General features: G+C 40.7%; 1 protein-coding gene across 1 annotated transcript; it reads left to right on the top strand.

Annotated features, from left to right (window-relative positions):
- Positions 1-292: 292 nt before the first annotated feature.
- LOC104953790 (pappalysin-1-like) lies at positions 293-16681 on the top strand (the record flags this gene model as incomplete). Its single annotated transcript, XM_010780800.1, has 6 exons — positions 293-929; positions 6556-7660; positions 14980-15125; positions 15391-15684; positions 16074-16266; positions 16560-16681. Coding segments are annotated over exons 1-6 (2242 nt in total), but the record flags the coding sequence as incomplete, so codon positions are not given.
- Between the last annotated feature and the right edge of the window lie 326 nt (positions 16682-17007).

Consider the following 17007-nt stretch of genomic DNA (forward strand, 5'->3'; position numbering starts at 1 on the left):
GAGAGGTCGGTTTGTTGTCACTTTTCTTTGGAATTTAATATGTGCTATTTCTTATGCTGTTTTACGGGTAGGATAAGGAAACAACAAAAAGGTGTGACAAGAGCTTGGCGGACAACTGTGGATTTCTGCGAGTAACTCCTACCGTCAAAAGGGGATGAGGGGGGCATCGGCCGGACCCCCCTCTTGATTGATTACTTATTAGTCATCCCTTTGGCTAAATGGGACCCATTGAAAAGGCACCGTGGAACACATACATGAATCAAATATTCCTGTGTCCCCCGAATGTCTCCAGAGTAGTTTTGCTTAAGAGAGGGGGTCGTGGCTTAGCATTATAAAGAGGGAAAAACAGCATAGCTTTATGGGTTTATTTAGACAGTTTCTACGGTTTGACATTCTACGGCTTTAAAAAAAAGAGAAAAGGAAAAACTCGAGGATTCCAAAGAGGAGAACATTTTGGACATACATTTTTTGTAGTATTCCGTTGTTTCTTTTAATTTTTTTTCCTTTAATTTTTTTAATATTTTTTTGCTATTTCCTCTCCCGAAAAATGAAACTTTGGACATCTCCCTGGGTGTCTTGCCTGGTGATTCTCATCTTGTGTTTTGGATCAGAGTGCGGGACAGTCCGGAGATCCAAGAGGGAGTTGGTGCGCATTAGGGAGGCGAAAGCCACCATCCCAGGGGCTTGTGCCACACGTCTGCCCCGGGGCAAACGCTCTTTGCCCGGCTTGGAGCGACGGGTTCCTCGCCAGCGTCGGCGCTCCTCTCAGGCGGAGGAAAACTCTCCGGATCGGGGCAAAGCTGTCTATTTTACCGGCAGGGGAGATCAGCTGCGGCTGAAGCCTGGCGTGGAGATACCAAGAGGAAATTTCACTCTGGAGATGTGGATCAAACCGGAGGGAGGTCAACGATCACCCACAGTGATTGCAGGTAGGATATTATACACATTCTCCATCCTTTTATCAACACAACTCCTTGTATTAGTGAACTCCAAAACTAGCAGGTTACATTGGACTATTATAACTAAACATGAATATTTGCTATATTTCCCCACATGTAGTCTGAAATAAAGCAACATGCAGTTTCAGCGAGTTGAAAATGAGTTCATCTATCAGACTAGACAATGATGTAATGCTCTTTTAGTACAGCGGATATTTAAGGTAGTGCACACAAAGGGTCACTCAAGATTTGGATCAAAATTAAGTTTTCCTACAAACAGAGTGAACATTTGCTGCAAAATGATTGAATTTCCAAAAATATTTTTTTCTGTATTTTCTGCACTTCAGAATGATGATTTATGTTGGTTATTATCATTAAAGTGAGGAGTACTGGCAGCAGATAGGCTGCTGCATAATTTGACCGGCAGCTGATGTCACTGTGCGTAAAATGTAATTTCTCTGAACCGATTTGGCTATTTTAAAACTATGATGTAATGGTCCAAACTTTGTGAGCGAGCACGTCATGCCAGGCACAAAGCGGGAGTGATCTGTATGTGTATGGATCTCAAAGCGCTCAGCACAAGCCGCAAGCTTGAGTGTCCCCCAAAATCGAAACCTTTGGATTGGCTACCGGAGTTACGGGACAGTACTGGGAGACCAGGGTTTCCCCTCATGGCCAAATATGTCCTGTGTGTGTTTGTGCTGTATTGGTGTGCATTTATTGTGCTCGTTGTGTTAAGGACAGTCCCTCCATCCCGTAGACTGTTTTGCAAAAGCATGCGTTATTTGGCGAGTCTGTAATTTAAGGCACCATCAGATATGATGCATAATTGTCCACTGACTGCGCAGAGCTTGTTACTAACACATTATAGTAGATCCGCGTGGTTAGAGGAAAGCTTGACACTTTGTAGATGTCATCTGTACGTAGCCCTTTTTCTCCTCCTGCCATGCGTAAAGGAGCTCCAGAAAGGTGTTGAAAACTGTTCTGCATCATCTGTTTTGACCAATAGCGCTTTTGTGCATTACAGTATAGGACAGGGTTTCTTGTTGCCTTTCTTTGCCGATAGGGAGCGTTGCATACACAACTCATTGCCTGCTACAGTACTTGTGCAGATGGCTGCCTTTGAACTGAACTGAACTGAATTGAACCCTGTCTTCCTCAGCCTCCAGTATGCCAGTCTGCACGTATGGGGACTAAACCAAATGAGTAAATTGACTTGCTCCTTTTATTTTATTCTGTCTGGCTCTCTCAAAACAACCCATCCCCCCCAAAAAAAACACATACATAATCACTTATGTGTGTGTGTTTTTGTGTGTGTATTGAGATACACTTTTAGGTATTGCTAGCCAGTTGGCAGGAACATGCTCTGCAAAACCAATCCCTTTTCAGAGTCTCAAACTAGGGGATAGGGGGTTGAGAGGGTCTGTTGTGACCTGAGGGACTCCTAGATTTACAGAGGATGGACATAATAACAGCAACATCTGTACAGTATTATGCAATCCAGTACAAAAACAACACTAACAAAGGCCTACACAATGTCCATAGAGTTAAATAAACACATTGAGAACACAATCTCCTACAGAGAATACACTTTATAGTCGTTACGGACATGGTATTGCATGACATTATTATGTACAGGTGTTGTTGTGATGCCCCGCCCCCATATTTTAGTGACCTGTCCTTACTAGAGATTACCATCCATGTATAATCTTGTGTTTTTTTTAAGACTTTCTCCCATCACGCTCCCACTAGTGTGCCAGAGAGAGGACCTATAAAGCTAGCAAATATGATGATCAAACAAATTCAATAAAGCCTAATCTTTTAAATCCAATTCAGGCCTAAAAAATCCCAGTGCCTCTAAAATTGCTCCATCCCCTTGTTTTGATCCTAGCAGAGAGTGTTGTTTGCAGCAGCTGTTTTTTTTACTGTGTTGTTTTGACCACCACAATTTCTCTCTTTCTATATCCTTCTGTATTTGTATCTGTCTTTTTTATTCTTACAGTCTTCCAGATTTCAATGATTCTTGTTCTTAACACTTGGGTTGTGGTTTTTTATGCAATTGGTAGGGAATTATCACTCATAAAGCGAGCAAAGAAAAAAACGCTGGCAGCACTTGAGTGTTCTGGTACTTTTGTATCCTTGTTATTGTCTCTGTTTTTGAGTTTTGTCTTGCACACAAGATTCCTATAACTCTGCGCAATGTCTTCCCTTGCAAAAAGATGAAAGGGTTGTAATTGATAAATTGCTCATAAATATAAAGGAGAAACTTCAAATTAACAATTACTCAAAAGGCATTATGTGCGCCTTCGGATCTGACAGTACAATGAAATTGTTTAATAATCAGAATTAGCTTTATTGGCCAAGGTACACACACAAGAACATTGACTCAGCTGCTCTCAATGCACATACACAAGATATAGAAAAACAGTTAAAACAAGGAAAAAAAACTGGGCAAAGTTGTACATAGTTAAGAGTAAGGCAATAGTGCAATGTAACAGGTAACCTTATATACATGAAGTAGGTCGATGTGTGAGCAGTGAGCCTAGATTTGTATTTAACAATGATGATATACAATACCATTTCTTAGAGCAGTAGAGCAGTACCACTTTTCAGCTGAAAATAGATTGTCCAGGGATAAATAACTGCTACTTCATTCTCCAGAGATGAGTGGTCAAACCATACATGTGTGGCTCACCATGATCTTTGAATTAACCAATGACATCATGGGGAAAAAGTGTTTCCTGTGCTGTCATTTCCTGAGTGTGACAGTGACATGTGGCTAGAATTGATCCCAGGTACAAAAACATTCGTAACACTTTTAGAGACACACACACACACACACACACACACACACACACACACACACACACACACACACACACACACACACACACACACACACGATCAAGTTCTGTGTCCAAATGTTATGCAAACCTTGTTGTGCCCTATTAGCCCTCGTATCCGGGTCATGTTGGGTTGTCTCGCATCAAAGAAAGAGGAAAATAGTTCACATGAGAGACAGAGGCTCTCTTCCCTGACCTGTTGGGGACAATCTGCAATGCAGACATTAGCAGATGATCGCTGCGATAACTGATATTTTTGGTGCAGTCAGCTAGTGTGATAATACATGTGATCATTTTTTTCAAAACATTTTCCTTTGCTCATATTTTTTGTCATGGATACTTGAAAATGTAATCTTCCGGTTTCATTAACAAGTCATCATGTTAGTTAGGACACTAAGAGGAAGATATATATCCTTGAGATGGGTAATTACCTTGCATGCGGTTACAGTTTCAAGAGGGGTTTAGACTTTAGTGCTACACTCATCTCAGCAATCACCTCAACTAGAAATGTGTCAGTCATCATGGTCATGCACTTTGCTTCACTGAGCCATAGAGAGAGAGTTTGTTGGGTTCCAATAAATCCCAGTTAATGTCCTTGGATCATGGTTTTGTGGGATGACAGTGTCCCAGCATGAGTTACAGTTCATAAAAAGTGGTATTAATTTATCACATCTGAACCTGCAACTATTGGCGGATCATTTATCCCTCAATGAAACCAGCATTACGTTAAACTCATTCAGACTGAAGCTTGATAGCCAAGTCAAATATTTTAAGTAGAGTGTTTTCAAGTGATGTGATAACTTTTTTTTATAATCAATATACTTTCTATGTTTATAAAGTTTGGGTTTATAGTATCATTGGAACTTTCCATTTTCTACACAGGGAAACTGCTGTGGCGGTCATTTTAAACTATGAAGTGCCTTAATTTGACCTTTCAGAGCCATAACAGCTCAAAAGTAAACGGCGTATTCATTGTTCCCTTCCACTCTGCTTATTATCAAGTCCTTGTGACATTTTTCTTTTTGTGTGTATTTGTTTTTTGTTTGACTTTTTCTTTTCTTTGTTTTTCTTGGAAGAAGACAAATGCTAGAAAAGTTGCCTTTGAACCTAACAGGAACAGCTCTCTACTGTAGCGTGTGCACATGCAAATCCCTGCGTGTCTATGGGGGATTCTGAATAGACACACAAATATTTGGTTTAGCTTTTCAATTTGTCTGCGAATATGGGATTGTATGTATTTTTTCATGAGGATATACTGTAAATGCAAGTCAGTATAAGTATGTGCATAATGTGTGTGTAGGTGTGTTTGTGTGTGCCAGAGGAGTCACAGTGCAGGGTCTGGAAAAGTGTTGTGTGTTAGATTAATTGAGCATGGCAGAATTATGACAGGTGTTTACATTAGGAGCCCTACGAGCATTTTAGCACACCTTTTAGCCTTGAGTGCACTGGCTGACAGATGGAAGGCTTTTTCCTTCCAGTGTATTGGAAAGCCTGAAAACGTCATCCACCAAAGGACTGACCTTGATGCTGAACCCGGGCCTCACTCTTTGAACATTAGTCCATTGAAATACCAAGTTAATGAATGCATACTGGAGTGCGCATCTAATTAGAAACAGGTCAAAGTTAGCAAGATGTCTGTGCAATTACCATTAGCCAGCCACTTATTTGAGGCTCAGGTAGCCTAATCGATGGGGAACAAAGGCATTTGAGTGAACAAGTGCATTGAGGCAAAGATGTGATCATCATAATGATAATAAGCTTATCATTTGAGACCATACTAAAGTCAGAACAGAACAATATGAAGGGTATTTACAGGCATCTGATGCATATATCCTAGAATCAACTGCAAAGGACACTCAATACCAATATGGGCTGAGTGTGGATGTCACAGATTATGTGTCTCTTTGCAAATGGACATAATTCCCAGAAATCTCATGGTTAGAAATTTTACCATGATATTAGCAAATTCCAGGAATGTATTCCTGTCACAAGAGCGGAGTCCTGCTCTCTCCCCAGAATCACCTGCGAACACAGACTTTCACATGCTTGTAAGACACAACAAGGTGCTATGGAATCTTTGCACACTCTGACTGGACGAACATATATTAAAAACATACGCACAGGCATAAACTTGTGCGCCTTCACACACGTACCTCAACAAGTGTTAAACAAACAAACAGTTAACATTCAGAGATCCCCTAAGATGTGAAAACACATTACCATGCTGAATCTGACATACACGGTCCAAGTGCAACAGGAAAAAGGTGTTTTGGTGCCTCTACAAAAACAAGGCTTTAGCAGAAAACTAGCCTTTACTGGCTACCCCACTGGCAAGGAACATTAACACGAATGACTTTAAATAAACTCAGTGTATGCAAGACGCCTATACAGAGAGATTTCCATGGGGTCTCCCTTAGCTAAACATGCACTTCCACCCAATTTCCAGGACAACATGCACTCAGATCTTTAAAAAAATAAATAATCATATTAATACATTCACTCCTTTATCTCAACAAAATGTTTTAAATCCTACTTGGGTGATAAAAAAAACATACCTTGAAATCTAATTGGCATGTTAACAAAAAATAACATTAAGGATCATATGTACGTGTGACATCTAGTATCAGAAGAGTGTCAGCCATCTTACAGGTGAAGGGTGAACATGTTTTTTAAAATTATTGCTGCAGATTCTTTCTGATGTTCAGGGCGAGATTCACGCCTGGAAATAAAGGAATGCATATATTAATTGGTTCTTTTTTTCATTCTCTCTCCAGGCCTATACGACAAATGTTTCTACGCCTCTAGTGACCGAGGCTGGTTGCTTGGCATCCAGGCGGTTAGTGAACACGGGAATCGTGATCCCCGCTTCTTCTTTTCTCTCAAAACGGACCGTGCCCACAAAGTGACCTCCATCCACTCCAACGCTCGTTATGGACCCAACCAATGGGCACATGTGGCAGTCACATATGACGGTGTGTACATGAAGCTCTTTGTCAACGGGGCCCAAGTGGGTGTCAGTCGCGAGCAATCGGGCGATGTCTTCAGCCATTTGACCAAAAAGTGCAAAGTGCTGATGATTGGGGGGAACGCACTGAATCATAATTACAGGGGGGCAGTGGAGAGGGTGGGCCTATGGAGGCAGGCCAGAGGGCAGAGGCAGATTATCAGGGATATGCAGGGCCATGAAGACCCCCAAGATCTACCTCAGCTGGTCATACGTGAAACATTCGATCACCCAGGCCGGAAGTGGCTGACTGTAAAAGATGGTAACTTTCCTCAGCCTGAGGAGGGGGGAGGCGGACGATTAGGATTCCTGGGTGGTGTTGGAGTTGTTAATTCTGAGGGAATATTGGACACAACGCTGGACCCGCCATCTTGTGGTCAAACTGTCTGCGACAATGTCCAGGTCATCAAAAACTACAACAACCTTTGGAACTTCCGTCGACCGAAGAAAGTACGTTATCGTGTCATCAATGTTTGGGACGATTTACGGATAAAGCCAACTGTATCAGACCACCAGATCAGCCTGCAACACCAGCAGCTAAATGATGCCTTTAGCCCCTACAACATCAGCTGGGAGCTTAGCGTTCACAATGTGACCAACTCCTCTCTTCGGAACCGCCTGATTCTAGCTAACTGTGATATCAGCAAAGTTGGCGATGATGCATGCGACCCAGAATGCAACCACCCGCTGACAGGGTATGATGCAGGTGACTGTATGTCTGGGTATCGGAGCCGTTGCCCTGAGCACAAGCAGGGAAATGGTGTGTGTGACCCTGAATGTAACTGGGAAAACTTCTTCTATGACCTCGGCGACTGCTGTAATCCCAATGTTACTGATGTGACCAAGACATGCTTCAACCGCTCGTCTCCACACAAGTAAGATCACACTCTTCACATTTTGCATGTTACCATGTTTGTGGCACTGGTAATCCTCTTTGGTAGTTGTTTAATAAACAAAATACTTACATTCCCCAAAAAGCTTTATCCAACCACAGCATTCCTTGCCTAATTTGATACATTCTTTTGGTTGACATGATTGAATAATTTTGGTAAACCAACTCTACACCATGGTCTCACATGTCTAGAGTAAACCAAACAACAAATCTTTCCATACATGTGTCCCTGAAGAGATGTTTTAATGTCTAGTCCTACTGTTTCCTGACCATTTGGGCTGAGGCTGAGTGTAACATAACTCCCCGCCTGTGTGGCCTAGGAAATCCTCTGGGAGCAGCTAGTCCAATCTAGCTTTGGCCGGGTTCAATCAGTGTTCCACACTTAAGCAGGGCAAAACAAACTCCACCGGATGACTTTCCTTGAAGCTAATGCACAGGCCAAATCACTCATTTATGTATCCATTTTTCAACAACTCTCCTTTTTCTGTATTCTATGTCTCTTATACCCATAGGTCCTAATCAAGCTGACTTGATTGGAAAAGGGAGTTGGTTTGGAAAGAGTGACATAGTAAACAGAGTGTAAGGGCAATTACAGGTCAGAAAAGAGAGTCCAGTATGTTTTTTTTTGCTTGTAGCTATGGAAATAATTTCAAAGACATACCACTCTCTCCAGGAAACCACTGAAAGACATGTTTCCTGGGGAGGCAGGTATGGGTCCCTAAACAGGGGTGCCTGAAATAATTTTTCCAGGAAAAACATTGAAAGAAAAGTTCCCTTAGCTTGCATGTGAATACCAGTACTACAGTATCTTCTAGATGTACTGTACGTCAAGCAAGCAATATATGGTTTCATGCAGCTACTTTAGGATTATACAGATGCCTTCATAAATGCATGCACATTTTTGTTTTTGTGGTAATGTCATTGTGGCTTGTAGATGATGAGTAAAAGCTGGCAAGGAGAATACATCTCTGGAATTGGCTGTAATGAGGTTTGTGCCAGACCTCCAATAGCAGGGTTGTTTGTTTCTTGGTACACTGAAACCCTACACAGTAGACTGAGACATTTTTGTGGAAAATGCAGGGGGTCTTTATGGTTACACGAGAAAAAGAGACAAAAATGACTTAAATTCAGATGTTTGTCAGGATTTCTTGCCACTGTCATGTGGGGACAAGCGAAAGGGAGAAAAACTTTTAGGCCTAGAGTGCTGGATTGTTTGGGTTCTTCTGATAGCATGAATCAAGGAAACCCGGCTGTTTTCAATCACAGTTAAGCTGGAAGGATTGTCTGTTTGGCACTATGCTATTGTTTAAATGACTGCAAAATAGCTAAATAATGACATCTAATTAACATCAGAAGGGAAAAGCAGGTGGGTTTTGACGTTGCTTCACTCTCTCAATTCCCATCACATCCCTTCCAGCTTAGTCATCATTAGAAGCTCATTCATCAAGTGGCAGGCAAACTACTTCATTTAGACATCAGCCATTGGCAAAACGCTTTGCCGCTGCAATGTTCAGACCTCCCTGCGGGCGTTTGAAAGATGGGCTTTTGAAAGGAAGGATACAAGCAAGAAAGAGAAGGAGACAAACATAACGAGGACAAGAGAATTTTAAAGAAATAGATATAATCTCCCAGAGTGGTTGATTATTTTGCTTTGATTATGGTATGTCTGAAGAGACTTGCAGAGAGCTACACTACAAACAGTTTGACATTCCTCCATAATTATGGAATTCTGGATGAACAATGTACTGCGTTTGCAGGGGAACAATGGTTGTGAGGTCCTGCATTTATTTTTGCAGCGTACGCGCCTGTTACCACTTACAAGTAGTGTTTTCAGAAATCTGGCTAACACAGGACACAGGCAGCTCTGTGGTCCTGAAACAGTCTCTCCTCTGAAATACCATTGATAATAACCCCCCTCCCCCCCCCTCCACATTTGGCTTAGGGAATTATTTTGCATTGTTTTCACAGCCCTTGGTTTTGACAATTCTTATGGTTTTGGTGGTATTTGATGTTATCTGACAGCCTTTACATTCTTATGTCTGGAGTTAGGGGAATCTAAAATTGTGGCTGTAATGTATACACTGTGAATTAACATGAGTGCAGAAAGGCAGAAAACAAAGGGAGTAAATGGTAAAAGTTTGTTTTGTGTTTGTTTGAATGTCAATGAAGGCTCAATTTAATATCCAACAAACTAGACAGAAAACCATTCCCAAAATATCTGAACTCATCAGATTACAATTTCTTTGGTCGGCAAAGCCAGGCAGATATTAGGACCAATTCAATCTCAATACGTTTTCTTCTGAAATGAAGTCCTGGCCTGGCTTTATCAGAGGCTAATAGGTCATCTGTTTTACCTTGGCCTCTGTCTCTCCCCCCCTCCTGAGTCAATACCTCTTACTGTGGCAGGTTAATGGATGGACGCCCCTTTCACTTTCCCTCACTTCCTCTCTCTGCTGTATTTTAGCTCAGAGTGCGGAGCTAATCTCCAGGGCCCTTCCTTGACTTGGGTGTTTTACAGTTGGTCGTCTAAACTTTAAGCCCCCATCCCATAAAACATAATGGAGTGCTTGGGCGTAAATACCAGGAGTTTGCACTTTCCCTTTAAAACCATAGCGGTGCTAGCACACTTCTAAAAGCACCTGTTGCAGATCTTTCACCTGTGCTCGCATCGGGCTTATAGATGTCTTTGGGCTTGACTAGATGACTGAGGGAGAAATAAGGAAGGAGGGGCTGTACTCGGGCCACTAGACAGGCAGGGGAGTTGCATCTGGCTATGATGGGATAATATGTAGCCAGATACTGTAAGTGGTCTTTTGGAAAAATATGACACACTGGGGAATTTAGTTGATACTGCCTTTTTGGGGTCATTGAGGTTCAGACCGTCCCGTCGTCCATTCCATATTTCTCCAAATCCTTCTTGTTCAAACTCTTCTCTCAGCAAAAAGCAGTCACGGCAGGATCTCTGGAATCTGAGCGTTAAAACAGTTCCAATGTGTCTTCCTTGGAAAGGAGAAAAAATAATCAGCAGAGTAAGATGGAAGGTTAAAGAGGAGAGTGCAAGTATAGTAATAAAGGCAGAGATGAATGATGGGTTTAGGGGCTGTGGTGTTGACCAACTCGATGACAGAGGAGCTGAGGGCCCCCTCCAATTTTAAAAGTGTTCTTGGCCGTAAGACTATCATTGCAATGCCAGTTCACCCCAGCTTTCCCATTATTCTGCCCCAGACATATGTATACAAGGCACATTTATGGGCTTATGTGAATTATATATGGGTGTAAATGGATGAGGTCATAATCCCCCATTTAATATGTATCAGATAAAAGCATTAACACAGCAGTTTGAGCTGCTTAGATCCCTACCACAGATGCTCTGCATGGACACTTCAATTCAGAGAAGCTAGATTTCTGCACACACCTTACCTTTCTTTCTCTCTTTTACTCCCTAGTTCTTTCACTCCTTTAAAAAAAATGTTTTTAAAGACTGTATTCCCCAGGACATGTCTGAATTGTGTGGTTAAATACATGGAAAATCATGTGTCTTCCCAAGTGGCTCATCTTGGTTAAAAAAAAGTTTGATGGGAAGAAAGAGTCGGGAACGGGGCGATGGGATGTGGAAATAGTTGAGGCGTGTGTGAGGGAGGCAGAGAGAGAGAACATGGTTATTGCTGAAGGGTTATTGGCGAGGAGTTTTGAGTAAGATCTGGATTGACAGATGGAACGATAGATGATTTAAAATGCCCAAACTTGTGACAAACACCCTCCAAATAAAATCATCTGCTACCGGCGTACTGTAGTCGCAGCAAATCTTTAAAATGTTCTGAAATCAAAAACATACACCTCATGTATGTATATGCATATGTTCTGCATTTGCTCATCAATCTATCATGTTACACTGAATAATTGAACTCATAATAGTTCTATTTTGACCATAGAGAAGAACTGTTGCTCTTTTTCATTGCTGACTCATTCGTTGAGCATGTCCAAAAACTCTGGACAAATATTTTCTGAGGAAATAATGAAATTCCTGAAACTATTAGGAAGAGGGACCTTATATCATATTTTCTCTCTCAGTGTCTCTCTTTAAACCCGGCCCCAGTGATTGCCCCCGGTTGCTCTCGCATACAGTAGGCTTGAAGAAAGCATGTGCTACACTGAACTCCCTTATTTAAATGTGTGTTTTGAGGTGCAGCTCACTTATGATTTGAGGCAGAGAGACCCCTACAACAAAATGTTGTTTGGATGTAATGAAAAAAAGAGATCAGAGTTAGCTTATATGTGTAAATTCTTCCAGAACATCTCCAAACACCAGGGACACTGACGTTGGAACTGCTTCCTTTGGAATTCATTGGATGTACAGAATGAGACACCTTGGTTCAATGCTTACATTTAAATTAGAACATAGATTCTGCAGGTCTGACATTGTAGTCTTGACGAGGTTATTATCTTATCTTTTTTAACTGCTTGTTTATGCAAATATCAATTCAGCCAATCACATGCAAGGAACTTCTGCTGTAGCCCATATGCCTCACGGACACATTTTATAACTTAACTTTTTGTCTATAGAGCTATGATACAGTCATTATTTTCATGGTGCAACCAGAAAGAAAACATCTCTGGTTATATGATAATTTACACTAAATATGTGATACTATGCATATCATATTTAGACCCTTTAATAAATAAATATATGCTAGATATGCTTCAACACATCATTCAGTAAGATTTTAGAGCCTTATAACTGAAAACTTTTTATGGTCACTTTTGTGACCCATGGGATTAAATGGGTTCGCTGAACCTTAAGTGGTATCACTTACGCAGCTGCACTTCTTTTGGCAACCAAATGCTCCACCATAATTTAGCTGAAATCACAGGATGTCACATTTTATCTTCTCTACTCTGAGCTGCTAATTTTGTGGGTATCACTTTTATTGTCAACATTAATCATAAATTGTTCTGCATGTCAGTGAGTCTTGTTGAATGGAGTTTTTTGAAAATGTGTTAAATGTCTTCTGTTAATAACAACCTCACCCCCTAAGCGAAAATATAATACATCTAATTAAGTCAAATCAAGTTTCATCTTGCAGTAAAACTGTACTCTACCTTACACATTTACAGCAATTCTACACATATATAAATAGCACACTTTTAGATATTAAGCTTTACAAAGCATGAGCCTTTGAGATGTTCACTTTTATCATTATATTAACCTGAGTTCACTTAAGTGGCACACATTTGCTCTGCGCTTCAAAAAACAAGGCACCATTTTTAAACTTTTGATTTGCTAAAATGTCAGACTTCACTGTTAATGATATACATATACAATTGATAAAACTGAACATTGAAACATTGCACTATTGACATGACATCTTTTGGAAAATATTTCCAAATGTACTATAAGATATCCAAACAGTAAGGCAGTTCATTCTGCATCAACTTGGATAGGATCAATCAGTTTCTATTATTTGCTAAAGCATTGTCACTGATGGTACATAACGTGCAATTGCTATACATTAAATAGCGTACAGTACCTTCATTTATCAACTATCAATGACATTACAGTGTTTCTGTTACATGATGCAAGGTTTTATTATGTCAAAAAGTACACATTACCTAAAGAAGAGTGAAATCACTTATAGTACTGGTTTTTGGGAGGAAACTCTCCTTGCAATAGGACCAGGTACAAAGAAGCATGCTGTTTTAGCCTCAGTGTTTTCACATTACATGTTCTTATCTAAACACATACAAAATACCAAATATTAGGCAGGCAAGTGGGTCACGCAAATGAGATCAAAACACACATCGCACACAGCGCACATCATTTTTGGGGCTAATGCCATGTTGTTGTTACTGGTAAACTCCTGTGTATCCATTGTGTATTTAAAGCCAAAGAAAATGAATAAACTATCACTTTAACATATGAAACGGATCATTTAGTCATCAGACAGGACCAAGCTTGTTCAGCCGCTCTGCCAGGACCACCAGCAAGGCTCTTAGGGAGGAACTTCTTTGATGAGTTCATAAAATGAGTGACAGTTTCACTGCTGGAAAGATATCTCATTGTGTTGAATGATTGCAGTCATTAGAGCTGCAGTTATCTTCCCCAGGGCAGAAGGAGAGGGAGACATCAGAATATCTGAACAAATAAATAAAGTGTCAGGCTGACTTAACTGAGTAAGACTGATCTGAGATGATACTGTATCAGAAAACGTTATATCATTCCTGCATTTAAGGTAGATTTGTTTTCATGGCAGCATTAACACCTTCCTAATATGCAGTACAATACATGTTTCTGTTCATTTAAGGCTGGTGTGAAGAGTTGAATACATGACATCATATAAATAAGCCAGGCATGAACCATTCACTGTCCATTTCCATCAGTAGTCCATTCAAGTAGAATATAAAAGGGTCAGCCTTTAAAACCATGAAAAACATAAATAACAAAAATACATGTTTTCTTTGTCCCACTGATACAGTCTTATTCCCACCAGCACCTGTTTGATATCTATGTGGGTTGCCATTACATCTCTTACACTTTGTTGAAATAAAGTAAAGGACACCCATGACGTGTGCTGTTTATCCACGATTCAATGTCTCCCAACACAAAACATCGCACATCATAGACATAAATAACGTTGTGGTTTGGCATTTTGTGTTTCCACAACAACTCCACTCTCCAAGACATATACTATACATATAGTTTGGGCTATTATACTTTTTATTTGCTTATAGCACCTCTCAGAAAACACATTTCCCAGCATGGTCTGTAATCCCCCTTTTCAAGTAAATCAAGGTACTAAATTAGCAGTGACTACAATGCAATTTAATGGATTGACCAACACATATATGATTGGTCAGAATGAATACCATCCCTATTCACAGTACAGACCTGCAGTCTGTACAGCATCAGTTTGCCAACACCTCTAAACAAGACATTACCAACAATCTATTTGTTATGTCCAAGTGAAAACATACTTCAGGCCCCCTTAGGGAGAGCACTTTGGCATATTGGTTTAACACCAACTGTTTGCAACCTCACACGGTCAATTATTCCTCTTATCATTACAAACTTTCATTTTAAGGACCATGGCAATGGCCAATACACACTAAGTAAATACTTACAATTGACAGAGCCCTATTTCTGGGTTCTATCTTCTTGAAAGACAACTTTTGACTAGAAAAAGAATTGCTATTTGTATAACTTTGTCTTGGTTATGTCTGCATCTACTGTGAAAAGACTACTCTCATTGTAGAGCCATTAACTTATTGTGAAAAACTCTTGTTTGTTTGCTTTTAATCTTCCAGAGCCTATTTGGATGTGAAAGAGGTGAAAGAGATTCTGAACTTGGATGGCTCGACTCACCTGAATGTCTTCTTTGCCAATTCTTCTGATGAAGATCTGGTGGGGGTTGCCACTTGGCCATGGGACAAAGAGGCCCTCACACATTTGGGTAGAATACAAACAACAACACAAACATATGTGCATGCACACACATCCTCTCTTTGGCAACCTAGATAGTTGATTTTGAGTAATTACAGTTCAAGCCCCAAGCAGTTTTTCTCTTAGTCACAGCTCCAACAGAGAAGAAGGAGATAACGAAGCTGAGGTTGCACATTAATAATGCATTGCATCTTACTCCAGTTATACTATTACTTTACACTACACTAGTGAGTAAATGCATTGTTTACATCGTGTGTCCTTTCTCTTTTTCATAGGTGGAATTGTGCTGAACCCTTCCTTCTATGGTACGTTTGGTCACACTGACACAATGGTCCATGAGATCGGTCACAGTCTTGGACTTTATCACGTCTTCCGAGGAATATCAGAAATCGATTCGTGTAATGATGCGTGTTTGGAGACGGAGCCCTCGATGGAGACTGGAGATCTGTGTGCGGACACCAACCCCACCCCCAAATTCAAAGGGTGCCACGATCCTGAGCCTGGCAACGAAACATGTGGCGGTCGGCATTTCACGCACACGCCTTTTAACAACTACATGAGTTATGCAGGTAAGAGCCTCCACATAATGTTTTGTTACTTATCCAGGCAAAACATTACAGTTATACCGCTCACATGCAACTGACACAGAGGGATCACCGTGGAGGAATGTGTTGAGTCTGTGTGCAAACAGAGACAGGTGTGGAATTTAGCAAGGACATCTCATGGGAAAAACGCAGCGGGGGGCACACCTTGTATGTGCAAGAGTTAAAACATGATTTTGTTGTCACAGTTAAATGGGAAAAACAAAACTGCTACATATGACCAGGTGTTTTTTTTTATTCATTGGATCTAGACAAATGGAATGATTTAACACCTACTTCCTTTTGCTGTGTCTGATCAAACCAAAAAAATACACTTTCCACCTCTAACACTAACCACCTCCTTCTGTCACCTGCAGATGATGCTTGTACAGACTCCTTCACCCTGAACCAGGTGGCTAGGATGCACTGCTACCTGGACCTCATCTATCAGACCTGGCAACCTGCCTCCAAACCTCCTCCAGTGCCAATGCCACCCCAAGTGGTGGAGCAGCATCATAATTCCATCACCCTGGAATGGTTTCCACCGATTTCTGGACACTTTTACGACAGGTGAAATGAGCTACATAGGTTGCCAAACAGATGCGGGTGTGTATGGTAATAAAGTTGACCCAGATTAATTACATTATTGATTATTGTTTGAGTTCATATAACAAGTAGTGAAATGTAATGCTCAATTAATCTTTTACAGACTCAGACATCTAAAATGTAGCCAAGTAATTATAGCACCATTTTAAAACTTTGTCATATGATTTGACATTACTGTATGTTTAATATACTGTTTACAATTTGGGTGTTTGGCCTGTATCTAAGTTGGTTGCTGTGCCTGTCTGTTGGTTTCCTAGAGATGTGGGATCAGTGTGTGATAAATGCACTGAGGGGAGAGTCCTCCTGCAGTATGCCTCCAACTCCTCCTCCCCACGACCGTGCGCCCCTTCTGGACACTGGTCTCCACGAGAGGCTGAAGGTACTGTACGATTCTATGTACTAATATTAGTGATTGCTTCTAGGTCTCCATTATAAATAGCTATATATATTTTTTATCATAATTAGCTGTTCCTACTCAAAGCATATTTATAACATCCGCATTTAATTCAGAGTTTTCAGTATGACAATGTAATTTGAGGTTTGCCTTTGTTGAATATTTGTAAATCAGTACCTAAAAAATGAGTCATGGCAACATAAAATATAAAAAAATCAAAGAGGCCACTTCTCCGCATGTGACCTTATGCAGCTATTGTTATCGCATATAATACACATTAGACACTTTGCCACACAAGGGCAAATGTATAT

The sequence above is a fragment of the Notothenia coriiceps genome, unplaced genomic scaffold, assembly GCF_000735185.1.
Source record: "Notothenia coriiceps isolate Sejong01 unplaced genomic scaffold, NC01 NC01_scaffold00000490, whole genome shotgun sequence".
NCBI classification, from domain to species: domain Eukaryota; kingdom Metazoa; phylum Chordata; class Actinopteri; order Perciformes; family Nototheniidae; genus Notothenia; species Notothenia coriiceps.